Source organism: Passer montanus, unplaced genomic scaffold, assembly GCF_014805655.1.
Source record: "Passer montanus isolate IOZ18808 unplaced genomic scaffold, ASM1480565v1 scaffold1, whole genome shotgun sequence".
Classification (NCBI taxonomy): domain Eukaryota; kingdom Metazoa; phylum Chordata; class Aves; order Passeriformes; family Passeridae; genus Passer; species Passer montanus.
This window is the reverse complement of record NW_024356504.1, coordinates 19,928,926-19,946,021: the sequence shown is the minus strand read 5'-3', so window position 1 is coordinate 19,946,021 and position 17,096 is coordinate 19,928,926. Positions and strand designations below refer to the sequence as shown.

Sequence of the window (17,096 nt, the reverse complement as noted above, 5' to 3'; positions counted from 1 at the left end):
CTCTGTGGCAATTAATTTTGTGAATTTGTAATTAGTTTGCTGCTCTCACATAAACTTAAATTGGATTAATTTTATACTCTCTTACCCAAAATACAGTTCAACAGAAGGATTTCTATTAAAATTGATATGCAAGTCTGTTCTAGGACTTGTCTTAGTTTACCCAGAAATCATTCTAAATCATTTACCATTCAACGCATGCTTTAGCACTGACAAAAATTAGAACCAAGTTAATTCTATTATTTAACTAAATATTAAAGAGCTACTGGAATTCCTACACTGCTATATTATTTTTTTTAATCTATCTGGCCAGAAAATCCATTTAACAAACAAACATTTTCCTGTGACTTCTTCTAAATGAAAGAATCTTTGCAGAAACAGAAACATAAAAATTATTGCAGTGGTACAGTTGATGACAGCTTTCCTGGCAAACACAATAACTGCCTATTGAGATCATTAAGGCACCAGTAGAGATGCATAAGATAAAAATGGAGTTTAGGGCTGGATTAGTACAACCTTTACTGCATGTGATGCAAAGGGTTGGGTCAGATGTCTCATGAAGTCGTCTCCAAGTCCATCTTCTTTCATTCAACGCATAGGAAAGAGCCATATTTATTTTTACTGATGGAACTTTCCCTTCAAGTTCACTCCATCCAAATTAAATAAAAACCCTAAGACTATTTTGAATTGCTTGGAAACAGATCTGGAAGCCCTGATTTACTTTTAGCTTCATATACACAAAATTCCTGGTGATTTCAAGGATGATTTTGCCTGACATAAAAAAATAGTAAGTTCAATTCTCAGAGTCACTGCCGCTGTTAGTGTGGAATTAGGAAGAATCCAGAATAAAGGAATCCTTTAAAAAATAAACAAAACCACAATGAAATTGGGCCCCTGATATGCCTTAATAACAACAGTGATGTCACTCATGTTCAATCATTTACGTGTTCTCATAAATAATTTTTTAATAATTTATTAGCTATAAAGAGGAGCTTGAAGTGTGACAAGCTGCTGTAATTTTAAATAAAGCTTACAAGTAACTTTTCAAGCTTTGCAGGCTCAGGGTAGTAAAACCCAGTGACTGAGCAATGTGTATCCAAGTACAAAAGCCCTCAGCAGAGGCATAAGCCTGCCTGAAAGGCAGAGCTGGGCACTCTTCACCTGGCACCAGCACTGCAGGGACTAATCTGGAGCTGCTGTAAGGCAGCATGCAAGGGAAGGGAGCCCGTGCTGGGTGCATGCCCCTTGTCACACAGCCCTGGCACAGCAGGGCTCAACCACCTTAAACCTGCTCTCCATGCAGGACACTGCCTTCAAAACAATTCTGTGATGGATCTGGGGAGCAGCAAAGGGAGCACACAGGAATTTCAGGGCAGTGGTCAAGAGTTAGGTTAAATAGGATTTGCAGGACCCTGAAGCTTTCTACATGACCTTGGGTTTCATTCTTTTGGGAAAAAATCTTCCATCCTTGCTGCTGAAATCCCTGGGAAGTTAGAGCTTGTTGCTGACTTGTGACTGACCGCACTGCACAACCAGTTTACAAGGGCTCAGCAATCCCGCTGGAATCAGCGCTCAGGAATGTCCTCAGGTGGGAGGAGACGGTGCTTGGCACTGTGAACAGTAATTGTACCATCTCCTGGATATTCAGAAAGCTGCAATATGCAAGGCAAAGAGGAGTGCTCCACTTTCCTCTGGCATTGCTAGGTGCCTGTTATTTTTGCCAAGATTCATCCCACCTACAGCAATATTCAGGGCACTAGTCTATTGTTGTAGCTCAGGCTGAGCTGGTGCTCATTTTTAAATTAAACCTCAGGTGAAAGCAGCGAATCCACACGTGCAGATGGTTTGTCTGTGCTTGCAATCCTGCACGCGTGCAACTTAGCACAGTGCAGCTCCCCTGACCTCTGGCTGCTGGGGTTTTATTCCTGACAGGCTAGATGTGAATAAAATCATATGGAATTGTGTTTTTACAGTTCAGCCTTCTGAGTCCCATCCTGCTGCCATTGAAATCAATGGCAAAACTCCCAACTTCCCTAGTCATATCAGATTAGCTTTGTTCCACGGACTGAAACAATCTAATAGATACCAGGTGTCCTCCACAGAGCTTGTGTGGTCTACAAGTAAATGGAACATATTTTAAAAAGTCAAATATGAAACAGCTACATCACAGAACCTGTAATAACCTCCAACTGATATTATTATCTATGGAGGACATGATCAGTATCTAAAATGTGACTCATTATATATTTATATGATGCATCCTATAACAGACATTCTGGGGTAAATTCAGCTGCATGTTAAACCACTGCAGAAATGGATCCATATTTATGTTCATTTCCACAAGAAAGCAAGGGTGTCGTGTGTTTTTACTTAAGGGAGGGAGCCTCAAACAACCTTACATTAATCCAGAAATCCACTTTAAATATATGACCCTGCATGTAAAAAGACCTATGGAAGTTAAAGGCTGCAAGTGAAACCAGTAGGTTGTTACCCTAACACTCCTTCTTGCTATGAACCTCACCATGAAATTCCCTGCCTGCTTTTCTGGAGTTATGGACCTTCACCAGCTCCTCCAGTAGCATGGAGATCACACAGTGCTATAAATGTCCAGACCTGGGCTGCACCAAGACATCCACCACTGTGCAAAGGGTGTAGCTGGAAAACACACCAGGAATTTCCTTGTGTGATCTCCTGGTGTGCAGATGGCCCAGGAGCCTTGCCTGGCTCAGGTGAAATTCTCAGTGCCCTGCTCTGCAGCAACAGGGACAGAAAGAAATCACTGCACAGCCTGACCCTGATTCACACCTCCTGCAGAGAGGAGCCTCAGTGCAGCTTCTCCTTGTTCTGCCCAAGGGAGGACCAGCACTTCCAGCCAAGGACCCATCACACAGGTACAGCCAGGTTAATCACTTAGAAACACACACATGGGGCAATCCCAAGCAAAAGATCAGACCTTTCTTGGGAACAACAAAATAATACATTGGTCTTTTTTTCTAATCCAATTAAAGGTCCTCAGATGTATCAAGGTCTACCCTGGTTCCTTAGCCAGAAGGATACACCTGGGGCCAGTTCTTGGGGCTGTTTCTGAGCAGGTGCTCAAATCTGCTGCTCTGCTCTTGCCTTCCAACTCCATGTCTCAGGGGCAGAGTCCATGGATGTCCCTGATTACAAGGTTGGCCTGGAGCTCTTGTGGGTATCTGGTGGATGGAGGGCCTGAGTTAGAAGGCTTCAAAACACTTTCCACTCCCTTCCTGCTAGAGAAGCTGGGGAAGCCCCACATCCTGGCCTAGTGGGAAGCACCTTCTCACCTGGGGTGCAGGTACTGCTGCAGCAGCCCTGCAGGAGCAGAGCAGTGCAATAACTGAGGTGTGGTACTCCCAGGCACTATTCTAAGCAGCTGAACCTGCCTGTGGAAAGGGCCAAGCTGACACTGTTCTCCAGCAAAACTGCTCCTGGACACCTTTAATTTTTAAAGTGGCACCAGGAATACATCAAACCCCATTAAAAAGGCATGATCCAATCAGTATTTCATTTGTATCTAAATATGTAGTGCTATCTCAAGTCTTATGTTTCACCAGTCACCCTCTTTCATTATGGTCTCCTTAAGAGGCTTACATACTTGTACTTTTCCAATAAAGATCTTGGAAAGTACGTTCAAGGGTAGCTTATTTTAACATTCATCACATTTAACAAGACTTTTACCAGAGCAGAGAGAACGCGTAACTAATTGTTGGAAGATCTGGTCAAGTTTATTGTGACGGGTAACTGTCGGGCAATTATGATTTATTTATTCAGAGGGAGATAAGGCACGCATTGTTCTCTCAAAGGAAAAAAAATCGGGCCGACCCAAAAGTTAATATTATTTCTCATGCCTTCTTCAATCTTTTCATAACTGAAGGCACCCACCAGAGTACAGTCCTCATTGCCTCCATTTGCTCCAAATTTGGGGGTTAAGCTCAACTTCTCCCCCAGGGTCTCCTGGGCCCGACGAGGCCATGCAGGTGCAGCTCCTCCTGCACCTATTTCTAAAAGGTCTGTTGGCATGAGGGGACTCCTGAGAGAGCCGATGTCCCCACAGGGTCCCCGAGCCTCGCTGTGATGGACGGGGGCAGAGTAACAAGTGGGGTGTCCTTTTCATCTGGCAATCAAAGGAAGGGAGAGGAGATAAAAACACCCCTTTACTGCCACTGCTTCTCGGGTCCCTGCGGTATTTTCTCGAGCGGCAGCATGTCCTCGCAAAGAGGCGTCGGGGAGCGGGCGGGGAGAGTCTCCATCCCTTTCCCACACCCCACCCGCGCCCGTGGTACCCCGGCAGCGCCCGGCGTGGGGGCTGCCTTTACCTCGGCTGTCACCCCGACGAGGAAAAAAAAAAAAAAAAAAAAAAAAAAAAAAACACCAAAAAGTGCCCTGGCCCGCCTGCACCCCCGCATCTCCCTGGAGCTGCGGCTCCTTCCCGAAATCGAGCCGAGCCCTGCGGCAAAACGCGGGGGCAAAGCGGGGCTGCTCCCAGTGTCCGTCCCCGCGACCCCACGGAGCCCCTACGGCTGCACCGCCGGCACCGGCACCGGCACCGGCACCGGCACCGGCACCGGCCCGGCCCGGCCCGGCCCGCAGCGCCCCGGGCTCCGCAGCCCCTTGCCTCCCCAACACCCCCGACGGCTCTGCTGCTGCTCCCGCAGCTACCAAAGTTTTTATTCGCATCTTCGTTATCTCCAAACTGATCAAGTGGCCAAAAACAAACAAGAAAAGTCTTTTTAATGTAAGGGTGCTCACCTGATGCAGTAAAGATCAATTCTCAGGGCAAAGGGCTTCTACTTCCAGCAAAATCTGGTTCCCCGACTTACTCAGCCGGAAGAGCGAGCACCATTAGCTGCTTTACATAGACTTTTTTAAGTCTGTGTCAAAGGCATTTGATGTAGAGCATAAAGATGCACCTTGCGCGCTTCTGTCAACAGCCAGCCCGAGGCTGGGGCTCGGGTGCTACGTGTCCAACTCCCCAACAGAAGAAAAGTTAAGATTTCTTTTTTTTTACTCAACATTTATTACCTTTTCTCAAAGTTTCAGCCCTTGGCCATTCGACAAATCTTTTTCAAAACGGTTTTAGATTTAAAAGGAAACCGTTTGAGTTGCGTTTTGATCTGATCGCCGCTCTGCGTTTATTTCTTGTAAGACAAAATAAAAGTTACATCGAACTGGTTTCGCCGACAAGAAGTCGGGCCCTGGGGCTGCGAGGTGTTCTGGCCGTGCTCCCTGCTGCCAGGACCCTCTCCGGGCGCGGAGGGAGCTCCCGCGGGGACCGCCCGCCGCCCCCCCGGGACTCCGCCGGCGGCTTCGGACGCGGCTGAGAGGCTCAGGGGCGGGAGGGTGACCGGGGCAGGGCCGGTCCCCACAGCCCCCACAGCCGCGACCGACTCCGGACACATGATCGACGAGCAGAGCTCCTACCTCCGCTCAGTCACTTTGCCAGCGCTGCCTCGGACCTTACCCGACGGGGAGGGAGAGGTGAGTGCTTGGCAGAATTCACTGTAAACCACTGTGCTGTTCACTCGCTTCATTCCGGCGTGGCCTAGACCACCTCGGGGAAGCACGGAGGGAGCCCGGGGCCGGACCCTTGGCATCCTACCCCCGGCACCGTCGTCCGGCTCCCAGCGCCCTTCGGCGGGGGGGACGCGGCGCTCCGTGCCCGGGGGAAGCGCATCTGCCCCCGGCCGGAGGCGAGGCGAGAGCCCCCCGCACCCACGGCCCTCCAAGCGGAGGGGAGGGGAGCGAAGCTCTCTTGTAAAGCTCCCAGCCGTCGGAACCCGCAAGATAAACATCATTAGAAATCATTGTAATTGGGATTGTGAAATCTGACCTCTGACCCTCCGGGCTACGTGTCACAACCGTGTCTGCTTTGATTCCTCGAAAGGCGGCACAAAGGAACAAGTTCCGTGACAGGAGGCAGCGGGATCTGCGCCCCGGCCGGAGGGGACCGACGGGGGGGACCACGCGTGGCCTTCCCCTCCTCCCCCGTGCCTCATTTGCATATGCAAATCAGCAGGCCGCCGGGCCGCGCCCTCCCGGGGGGTGGTCGTCGGGCCGGGGGCCTGGAACGATTGTCCCCGATTCAAGGGGTGCCCTGGACGGAGAAATAAGCGTCGGTGCGTCCTTGCGCCAGCGGAGGGAGGACGGGGGTGCTGGGGGCTGTCTGCAGGGTGTTGACTGATATTCACATCCCACAAAGGCGCGGCTGCCTCCCGAGAGCCGGGGTGTGGGGGAACAGACACCCGAGGCACGCAGCAAGGAGGGGCAGGGTAGCGCTTTGCCTCCAGGGCTTTTCCGCCTGGGCTAGCGAGTGCTCTTCCTGGCACTTGGGCTCCCCAGTCCCACCCGTCCGTCCAGCCCTCGGCATTCCTCCCCGGCCGGGGGGGCCCGTGCGTGTCCCTCGCCTCCCCGGGCACAGCTGGTCCCTTCCCTACGGGAGGATGTTCGCCTTCTGCTCTTATTTCTCAGCTCGGGCTGGTGCTGAGCCCCGGGTGAAGGTCTTCCCCCCCATTCCCCCGGGGCCTGTTTGCCCTCGGTACCCACAGGGGACCAAGGTCACTCGTGGAGCCAGCGAGGACAGACCTGGACCTCGCCGGCCTGCACCCATTCACAAACACACTCAGCTCAGCTGCTCTCAGCGAGAAATCCTAAAAGCGTAATTACATTAAAAAGTCTGATTTGTTTAAATAATCCTCTTTAGGCCTCCTTTAATCTGCCCTATATTTCCCTCGTCGGCTTTATTCCTGACTTGTCCAGCTCAGCTGAGTCTGGTTGGACAACCCGCGGCTGAGGAAACTCTTCTTCATCTTCCTCCTCCTCTGGAGACCCCCAAGCCTTCGGGTAACCCCAGCACCCCGGAGCCGGCTCCCGGCTGCAGGTAGGCAGCAGGTCCCGGGGTCCCGGGGACAGCAGGGCGGGGGGGACAGCGGGAGGGGCCCACAGCCCCGCTCGACCCACGCCGAGAGCCAGCCCGAGCATCACCCGTGTCCCGCGGACAGGGGAAGCGAGGCGGGTCGGTGCCCTCTACCCTGGGCAGGTCTGGGCCAGATCCGGCCCGGGAATGCTCTCGGGGTTGATCGTTACTCGATTTCTAAGGAGAAATGCCATTTTTCGCCTGTACAGCTCCAGGGGAGTGCGAGACGGCGTGTATGGCAAAGGCAGAGGACTGAACTGAGACTGGAGGGGGCGGGAGTAGGGGAGCAATGTCGCTGTGTCCCCCCGACAGCGGCAAGTGAGGGGGGCCCTCGGGGCGAGTCTGAATGCGGCCCCCGAACTCTGCAGCTGCCCCGCCGGTCCGGGCTCTGGCCGACCGCTTTCCCAGCGAGCGGAGGAACTCGCACTTTGAAGGACGGCTTTATTTTCCTCAGTGCGGAAGATTTGAGCTCACGTTCCAATCCCGTCCGGAAAAAAAAAAAAAAAAAAAAAAAAAAAAAAAGACAGAGAAAGAAATGCACAACTTTAGATGGCGCTGTACAACATTTATTTAAGCCCTCTGAGTATTCCCGGCTCCTCGGCCTGCAGAGAGAAGAGCCCTCAGCGGGCAGAGGCGGGCTGGGCTGGGCGGGGATGGGGTGGGATACGCTGGGGTAGGTTGGAGTGGGATGGGGTGTAGGAGGGGTCCTGTCCTGCCCCACCGGCAGTGGGCACGGAGGGCAGGGGGCTCTGTCCCCAGCCTGCGCCCCCATCCCCGGACGGTGACAGCAAACCGCAGCTCTAAGCAGGAAAAGTTAAAAAGCACGAAAATGGCAGAAGCCATCATCCCCACTGCTCCCCTTCTGAAATAGACGGAAAACCCCTAATGCCTCCGACGGGACGAGGAGGGGGGAGCTGCAGGCTACACCGACCCAGAGTGCTGCTGCTTGCCCCCTCCCGCCCCCCGGTCCCACTGACCTGGGCATGGCCTCGGCATCGCCCCATGCTCCGGGGCGATGCAGCAGAAAGGGTCCCCCGGCTCCAGCTCTGCTCGCTCGTCCTCTTCGCCCCGCCGGCTGCGGGCCTAGGGCAGGGATAGAGAGGAGCAGAAAGAGGAGAAGGAAAGCCGACAGCCAGCCTCGTCGAGGGGGACGGGCGGCTCTCCACCCGCCTCGGTGCCCGGTTCCATCAGGGTCAGTGAGGAGGGGAATAATCCCGTCGCCTGCCCCCGGCTCGGCGGGGCCCCACCAAGGCCGGCGTGGGCTCGGCGGTCCCCGACGGCTCGGGGAGAAGGCGGTGGGCACGGCCCGGCCCCGGCCCGCCCGTGTCGAGAGCCGAGAGCCGAGCCGGGACTGGGCACGGCCGGCCTTTAACCGGGGCGAGTGGAAAAGCGGAGGGGAGCTCCGCCGTGCCGCCGGCCCCCCGCCACCCCGAGCGTCCCACGCACACGGCAAATGCGAGCCCGGGCCCCGGGAGGGAGCGGAGGGCAGGAGCGGCGCCGGGAGCGCTCCCGGGAGCGGCGGAGCAGCGCCCGGTGCCGATCGCTCCGGCCCGATCCTCGCTGCAAACAGCGTGGGAGCAGATCCTCTCGGAGAGGGGCAAGGAGCTGTCAGACCAAAATCTTTCCAATACATCCCGGAGCCCTAAGTATCCAGACAATTTCAGGCAAATTTTCAGCGGGAATTTGTATCACCATTATTATGAGGTGGTTTTAATTTCTGGTTAAAAAGGGAGATGCGGGAGGTGAAGCACGACCGCAATTGCCAAAGAGAATTAATTGTTTTTAAAGGGTAGAAAAATTAAATTTTTTTTTTTTTTTAAATCGAAGGTCTAAGGGTTTTGAACAAGGGATGAGTAGTTTAAAAATTGCTGCATCTATCGAAAGCAAAGCCTAAATATGCCACTAAAATGGCACTATGTACACAGCGTATGGTGTATGTATATATACATTTATTTATTATATTTTTATGTATATATATGCAAACATCCATACACTAAAATAAAGAATTACAACCAGCCTGGATCCTGAACACAGTCTACACTTTATTTCAGACTACAGATTTCTGAACATAATAAAATCTTTGGCTTGTAGCGGCGGGTTCAGTCTCGCAGTCTGTGGATCAGAATTTTTTTTTTCTTCGGGAAAAAAAAAGAGAGAGACAGAAATTCACACACACACAAAAAAAAAAAAAACAACAACAAAATAAGATCAAACGACAGATGAGAAAAGTCCGACATTTACTGTAAAACAGAAGCAACGGACATGGGGGGGAAAGAAAAAAAAAAAAGGAAAGCAAACAAAACGAACAAACGAACAAAAGAAAGGAGAAACAGAGAGAAGGGAAGAGAGAAGGGAAGAGAGAAACTGTCCAGCAAATAGAGATCGCTACACATATTTCTTACCTGAAATTAAATATATACAAGGTCATATGCTGTTTGGCTATATAGAGATAATTTTTCTTAAGTGTTCATATTTAATTTTTTTTTCTTAATCGGAGTCCTTATACTATGGATAGACAATAGATCTGCTTTTAAATCGCACCTGTCCGCCTCCCGGCCGGCGGGCCGGCGCCGCGGCGCAGGGCTGGGCTGGGGCCGCCCGCCTCACTCGCTCTCCTCTTTGTCCTGCACCGTGGTGGTGGAGTGGTTGTAGAGTCCCTGGGCCATGAGGTGCAGCGCCAGCCCGTTCTTAATGCCCGTCGCCTTCTTGATTTTGGCCCGTTTGTTCTGGAACCAGATCTTGATCTGGGACTCGTTGAGGCTGAGCTCCTGGGCCAGGCTCTGCCGCCGCTGCTCCGTGATGTACCGGTTCGCCTGGAACTCCGCCTTCAGCCGCTGCAGCTGCTCGGCCGTGAACGCCGTCCGCGGCCGCTTGTCCTCCTTCTCCGTCTTCTTCTTCTTCAGCTTCCTGGTGCGGGGGCCTGCGGGCAGGGCACACACACGCCGCTGGGCAGGGCCGCGCCGCCGACCGACCGACAGACCGACCGCCCGCCCGACAGACCGACCGACCGCCCGCTCCCCCGCCCCGCCGGCCGAGGAAAAATGGCCGACGGTGAATTTGTGCTGGTTCTGTGTGTCCCCCCAAGCCCCCCAAGCCCGGCACCGCCGCCCCGGCACGGCGGAGGGAAGGATGGGGAAGGAACGGGGAGGCCGGGGCCGCTCGCCCCGCTCGCCCCGGCACACGTCGGGGCGCCGCTCCGCCCGCCCTGCAGGGCCCGGCCGCTCTCCTGCACGGCCCGGGACCGGGACCTGCCCGCCGGGCAGCGAGTCCGCCGGGCAGCGCGGGGACCGAAGGTCCCCACTGCCAGGCACCGGGGAGCCGCCAGCAGCAGACTGGCAGAAGGCTGCCCTGGTCTCCTTTCGGGGGACAAACGACCCTCTCCGCAAAGCCAGCCCAGTCCTGGGGGGCCCTTCTCCGCCGCCACCGCCCGGCTCGCCTGGGCTCTCCGGCGGCCGATCCCTGCCGGGGACCTACGGCCCCGCTTGCAGCTTGCACCGCGAAGCCCGGCCAGAAGCAGAGCCCCGCTGCTCCACATCCAGGCCGCAGAGCGGCCAGCTCAAGTGCAACGCAGCTCGCCGGGAAAGCCACCGGGTCCCGGGCGCATCCTGAGGGCAGCGCCTCGCCGAGGAGGGGTAGCCCCGGTCCTCTGCCCGCCGGCCTGGCCCGGCCATGGGGAAGAGGAGCGGGGAGGGAACCGTGAAGAATGGGATCTACAAAAATTCCCCGACAGCTGCCGGGCTCGGCGGGCGGTCCCAGGCCCGCAGCCCCCCGCCAGCAGCAGCCGGAGCCGAAGCCGGAGAGGCCTCCCCGCGGCCGAGTAGGCCGAAAGTTCCTCTCCCGAAGCAGCTCTTCCCCGGAACGGGGGAATTTCCCCGCGGCTCGGCAGCGGCTGTCGGCGGGGACAGAGACGAGGCCCGGTGGGGAGAGGGACGGGGCCCAGCGGGATTCTCCGGGGCTGGACCGGCGGGGGGTGGAGGGCGTGGGGAGTGAATTGCTGAGCCCCGGCACCTTGCAGCGGGGTGCCGGCGCCTCCGACCGCCGCAGCCCGCTCGTCCCCGGAGCCGAGAGAAGCAGTCGGGGCCGGCGGGCAGCTACGAGCACAACAAAGAGAGGGGCCGAGCTCAGCCAGCCTCCCCTCGCCCTTCTCCCCTCCGGGCTGCAGCGAGCAGGGAGCGTCGGGGAGGAGGACATGCAGAAATTATCCTCTGCCCGAAGAAAGGGGAGGAAGGGAAATGAAGGCGCAAGTGCAGGGCGCTCGGTGGCCCTGGGAATCGGCAACACAACACCCGCGGCCGGGCCGGCCGGGAGCGAGGCCGTGCCGTCTGACAGCTCTATCACCCCATCAATCAGCCCAGTCAATCAAAGAGGCTTTTCTGAGTTTGAAGTCGCTGGACGTGTCAATAACGGGGGATGGAGACGGCTCGGCCGCGCTGACGGCCGGCGAGGAGCACCAGGCCGGGCAGTGCGGAGCGGGGCCGGGCCGGGCAGCGCCGCCTCCCCGCGCTCTGCAGCGGCCCCGGGTACAGGGGAGCCCAGCCCGGCCCCGCTCCGCGCTGGCTGGAGGTGTCATGGGGGAACCCCATCTCCTCATCCTCGGCTTCTTTCAAAAAATATGGCAATAAACCCCAAAAAGTAACGGTGATAAATAAAGGGGTGCCTGAGGGCACCTGGGGAATGGAAAGATGTAGAAGGGGCAGCAAAACAGGGCCGGGAGGGCCGAGGCGGCGGCTCCCACGGGGAGCGCCGATACCTCGGGCAGAGGCAGATCCCCACCCCGCAGCTGGGCCCCGAACGGCAGCAGCGAGCACCGGCTGGGGCGGCAATGCGCGGCCTAAGGGCCTGCCTGGCTCGCCGCAGAGGCCCGGCTAAACAGCCTCTCCGCCACCTTCGATAAAGCCCTTTTTCCTTCGCCTCCAAGAAAGCACTACCTCCTCCCCCCGCACCGCCAGCAGCCGCTCAACATGTGCCTCGGGTCTTCTCCCCCTCGCTCCTCCAGCAGCACCCAGGACAAAAATAAAATAAAATAAAATAAGGAAAGGGGAGGAAAAGCCTCAGCACAAGGGAGCGGCCGACCCCGCTGCCTTTTTCTCGCAACGCTCTCGCCCCGCGCTGCGGAACACCCGGGGCTGCGGCAGGCGGGGCGGGCGGGGGCGCGGGAAGGGGTCGCTCCCGCCGGCTCTCCGCATCGAACCGCTGCCGAATCGGGGCCCGGCGTCACATTCAAATTTGGGAGACTCGGAGGAGGAAGGAGGGGTGGTGGCGGTGGGGGGGGACGCGTTTCCTCTCGCCCCGGGTGACCCAGGCCGCCCTCCCCCCCCACGCGAGGTCCTCAGCAAGCCGGGAGCCAAAGCCAAGGGGGGAAGAGGGAAAGGGGAAGGGGGGCGGGGGGGCGACCTTGTCACGATTTAACAGCTCCCAGATGCGCCGCGGTTCCTTACCCGAGGACGGTCTGTCTGAATACCTAGTGCAGTAGACCCAGGCAGGCCACACCAGCGGCTGTTGCGAGTCGGGCTTTATAACAGGTCCTCCATTATTAGAGCCCATGAGGAGGATGGCGGGGCTGCCGTGCTCCCCGTACTTCGCCGGGTGAGTCTCGCCCCCGTCGGCGGGGGGCTTGGCCGCCGGGGGCAGGGCGCGGCGGGGGAGGCGGGCGCGGGGCTGGGGGACACGGGCACGCTCTCGCCATCGCTGCCGCTGCCGCTGCTCGCCGGGCCGGGCGCCGCGTCTCGGTGGCCGTGCCCCTCCGGCGGCTCTTCCATGCTCAGTCCCCGCCACGGAGATCGCTGCCTCTTTTCCCCCCCACCCACCCACTTTACGCCCACCCCACTTTGACGGTGGGTGGCGGGGTGGAAAAGGGGGAGGAAAAAATTAAAATTAAAAAAAAAAAAGAAAAAAGAAAAAAAAAAAAAGAAAAAATTAAAATCCACTTGTTGGGCTGGAGCTGAGATTTTTTTCTCTCTCTCTCACGGATGGATCCAAAACCTGGGAGATACTGGAGGGCTTCTCTCCCCCTTCTCCCGATCAGCTTATATTTCCACCACCAAAAGAAAAAAAAAAAAAAAAAAAAGCACACACACACCAAAAAAAAAAAACCCAAAAAGGTGTGCGGCTGCACCACGGCCCCCCCAAAAAACCCGCCCCCCGAAAACCCGTCACGATCTGCCCATCTCCCTGCCGCCGCCGCCGCGGCGGCTCCGCGCTGCCCCGCTGTCACGCTCCGCTCTGCCCACGCCGCGGGCTGCCGGAGCCCGTCCCCGCCAGCCCGGTGCTGCGCCGCCCGCGCCCGCTTAGGCTTCTTTTTTTAATTCTTTTTTTTTTTTCTCCCCTTCTCCTTTTTTTTCCAAAAAAAAAAAAAAAGCCAAAAAAAAAAAAAAAGCCAAATCTCTGACAGCGCCGGTCCGTGCACCAAACTCTCCCTAAAAAATCCCTCAGCCACACTTTTTTCACTCGCACCGGAAGCACGTGAGGCGGCCCCGCACGTGGGGGCGGCCAATGGCGCGGCGCCGCCGCCGCTGACTCCTCCTCCTCCTCCTCCTCCTCCCCGGCCCCCCGCCAGCCCCGTAAACAACAACTTCCAGCCACGCCGTGTCCTCCGCGGGTGGCGGGGATTGGGTCATGGGCCGCTCTGCTGTTGCCCCAGCGATAATAAACACCCCCTCTTCCAAATCTTCCAAATCTGCGCGCTTGCCCCCCCCTTTTTTTTTTTTTTTTTTTTCTTTTCTTTTCTTTTCTTTTCTTTCTGTTCTCCCGCGGGGAGATGGCGAGCCGGGTGGAGGCTCTCTGGAATCGAACCTTTTTGGTTTGGAGGAATAAAAATTACAGTAATAATAATAATAACAGCAATAAATAGCAATAAAGGCAGGAGGCACTGCCGGGACGAGCTGGCCTTACGGCCGAAGCCTCTCTCTGGTTTGCTCCTTTACTGGGTTTGGGGTTTTTTTCGCAATAGGCAGCAGATCCGGCTCACAGCTGAACTCGTATAATGTTTCCTCGTCTGCTTTTTGATGTTTGCTTGTTTGTTTGGTTGGTTTCGGTTTGTTGCCTTTTTTTTTTTTCCCTGGTATACTTGTTTGGTTTTGTTTTGGTTTTTCTGCCCGGCAGGGAACGGGCACTTCGGGACGCGTGTTGAGGCAGACGGAAAATTTAAGGATTTTAAGGGATGGGAAGAAAAACCCACTTTTTCAGGATCGATGCGGCTGTCTAAAAATGAATTTACAGAAAATGAACAAAACTGCCGCGGTCCCAGTTCTGTTTTTGCAGGACTGCTGGGGCCGCCGCTGAGGGCTCCGCCGCACCGGGCTCTGCTGCCCCGGCCCCGGGCGCTCCCGGGAGCCCAGTCCCTGCGGGTAAGGGCAGTGCTGGTGCTCCCGCGGAGGAGCACTGGAGATGGGGGTCCCCCGACACCCCACATTTTACACAGCCGAGGAGCTCGGGGCGGGCTGGGCTTCCCCGCCGGCCGCAGGCACCTGCTCCGGCCGGAGCCGCTCTCCCGCCCGCGGCCGAGCCCCGGAGCTGCGGGAAGGGCAATTCCGGGCGTTTTCCCGTTCTGACGTAACCGAACCCCCCCGTTTGCCCCCTCCCCGGTGGGTGCGGAGGGGCCGCGGGGCCCCGCGCATCGCTCCGCGCCGCTCCGCGGGGCCGGGCCGCATCACGTGCCGCCGCCTGTCTATGCTGTATGTGCTCGGATATGCACCTACAGCTCTGTCTGTGTGCGTGCCCGCATCCCGGCGGCAGCAGCCAGGCTCCTCCGCCTCGCCCCGCCGTGCTGCACCGGCCCGGTGCCCTTCCCTCCCCGGGAGCAGCCCCGGGAAAGGGCCCGGCCCGTGGCTCCGCTTTCAGGAGGCGACCGGCACCGGGAATCGAAGGAGACATCCCCGGGTGCCCGGGAGGCGTGTGTGTGCCCGCACCTCCGAGGCACGTTCGGTTATTTTCTGTACCGGAGAAACATTACCGAATTGTTACCTCCAGCCGCACAATAATCCCCTAAAATAATAGCTGGCAGAACACAATCAGCCCTGGAATCAAGAGCTTCATCCGCAATTAAATGAATGTTAAACCCCCCCTGCATTCACAATATCATATCATTTACTCGCACCGAAATTGGGTTTATTTATATTTAAGTTAGCAAAATTGAAATCTTTATCCCAAAAGCGAGCGTGGGTACTTAATTAAATTCTAATTAGGACACTATCAATATCCCATTTAGCCACGTAGCCTTTGTGAGCCGCGGTCCCTTTCAGAGCTGTAAATGGGGGCTCGCTGCCTTATCTCTCCTGCAAGAGACGCCTTGAGAAGGGCTGCAAAAGATAATTTATAGGTTTTAATTACTCTTCATTCCGCCTGATCAGCTTGGCGTTCATCACAGGACGGCGAATAAAACCTGGTCAAAAGCACTGTCACTATTCCCTGGCAAGACGCTTAATCAAAGTAAGCAGGGCCATATTACACGCTGCGAGCTTCTTCACGTAATTTCCCAGCTGCTGATAAAGCTAGTTGAATAATGCTGCAGTCCTTCGGAGACACCATTTACAGAAATGACTTTATTGACGGCTTAACGTCGGTAATTCATTTTACCTTTCATGTATTGGGAGCCCGGATTTGTTACAGTAATAGGATGATAAATGTCCTGGCGGCCCTATAGCTTTTATTATTGAATACAATACACACACCCATCCTTAAATGTTCCAAAATTGGGTAACAAAAGGGAGAGAGAGAGAAATCGAAGCCTTTAACTATTTAATTTGCCTTCATGAGCACGCCCGGGGGGGAAGTTTGTCTATGTGCATGTGTGTGTGTGTGTATGTGTGTGTGTGTATGTACAAGTGCGTGTAGGGAGGGGGATTATTTCATCTGGAGTCCTCCCTTCTTCTAGAAACTGTTCTGGATTGTAAAGGCTTCTCTATAAATTGAGTAGGTTTGTGTACGGAGGGGGTGGGGGATCGGCTGGATGAATGAGGAGGGGTTAAAGGAAAAGACGATGTATATTTCCAGGCTGGATATTTTTTCCATAAATAGATAAATATTACTCCCCGGCTCGCAGGTAGTTACAGTAATCGGGGTGATATGTCTACACACGGTGGCTTAAGGACGGCAGCTTTAAAAAAAAATCCCTTTTTAGGAAAAAGTTCCCTCTGTAACTTGTGGGTGCCGCTGGCTTTCGGGGCGCCCGTCGGGGGGCCCGGTCCGGCGGAGCCCCGTTCCCGCTGCCGTCGCGGGGGTGCCGCCGGCTCCTGCGGAGGGGCCGGGGCTCCGAGGGCTCCGAGGGCTCCGAGGGCTCCCCGGGCCGTGCTGCGGGCCCGGGGCCGCGCTGCCGCTCCGCCGCCCCTCGGAAGTGCCTGAGTCTCCCGCAGGTTGGTGTTCCCGGCGCTGGGGCTGGGGTCAGCCGTCCCGGCGCGGGGCGGGAGCGGATCCGTGCCGGGAGGCGGAGTGCAGCCGAGGGTGGCGGGGCCGGGAGCCGGCCCGGGACGCCCGGTGCCCGCCGTCGGGCTGTGCGGAGGTGCCGCGCTGCTCCCGCGCACCATGCCAGCCCGCAGTCTCTTCGGAAACCGGGAGGAATAATTTCTCCCATTTCGTTGTGTTTGCTTTTTTTTATTATTTATTTTATTTTTTTCTTTTTTTTTTTCTTTTATTTTTTTCTTTTCTTCTCTTTTTCTTTTTTTTTTAGGGAGGCCGCCAAAGGAAGGGAGTTTTAAAATTGAAAATAAAAATAAAGTTAAATTCAGATCAAAAATCCTTTGCATTTTTTGTTTTCTCGGCGCCCTTATAGGAAGGAGGAAGTATAGAAACGTGGTTAATATACGCTGTGGTAATCCTATTTCTACGTCTAGATCAGATCTCATTGGGGCCTTTGCTGAAGGACATAAATGAGTTGTTCTAATACAATAGATTTCATCCTTCCTACAGGGACTGGCTGACCAGAGGTTTTGTTAAAAGTGAATACGAATAGATTTCTGCTACAAGTGCAGCATTATTATTATGAGCTGTAAGGTCAGACTATACATTCCGGGTCCCCAAAGCCTATAGACCCTGGGAAAGGCGCGGGATATACCACGTCATTGTACCTGACAGTCTCTTCAATAGACTAATTCAATTATCGCTTGGGGATTCAGTCTTCATTGAAAGCAATAATAGCGGTGTAATTCGTTGGTAAATAGGTATTGGA

General features: G+C 55.5%; 1 protein-coding gene across 1 annotated transcript; it reads right to left on the bottom strand.

Annotated features, from left to right (window-relative positions):
* Positions 1-9,475: 9,475 nt before the first annotated feature.
* EN1 (engrailed homeobox 1) lies at positions 9,476-16,502 on the bottom strand. Its single transcript, XM_039702293.1, has 3 exons — positions 16,083-16,502; positions 12,373-12,592; positions 9,476-9,854 (listed from the first exon to the last, which is right to left on the bottom strand). Exons 1-3 carry the CDS (start codon positions 16,500-16,502, stop codon positions 9,538-9,540), a joined length of 957 nt encoding a protein of 318 aa, XP_039558227.1. The 3' UTR covers positions 9,476-9,537.
* Between the last annotated feature and the right edge of the window lie 594 nt (positions 16,503-17,096).

What these genes read in the sequence shown, in the direction of transcription:
- EN1 (XM_039702293.1), bottom strand. Translation starts at nt 16,502, where the DNA reads ATGGGAGAAATTATTCCTCCCGGTTTCCGAAGAGACTGCGGGCTGGCA. An exon ending in GGGCGCCCCGAAAGCCAGCG is followed by an intron (nt 12,593 to 16,082) that starts GCACCCACAAGT and finishes CGTGTCCCCCAG; the next exon opens with CCCCGCGCCCGCCTCCCCCG. An exon ending in TTCAGACAGACCGTCCTCGG is followed by an intron (nt 9,855 to 12,372) that starts GTAAGGAACCGC and finishes CCCTGCCCGCAG; the next exon opens with GCCCCCGCACCAGGAAGCTG.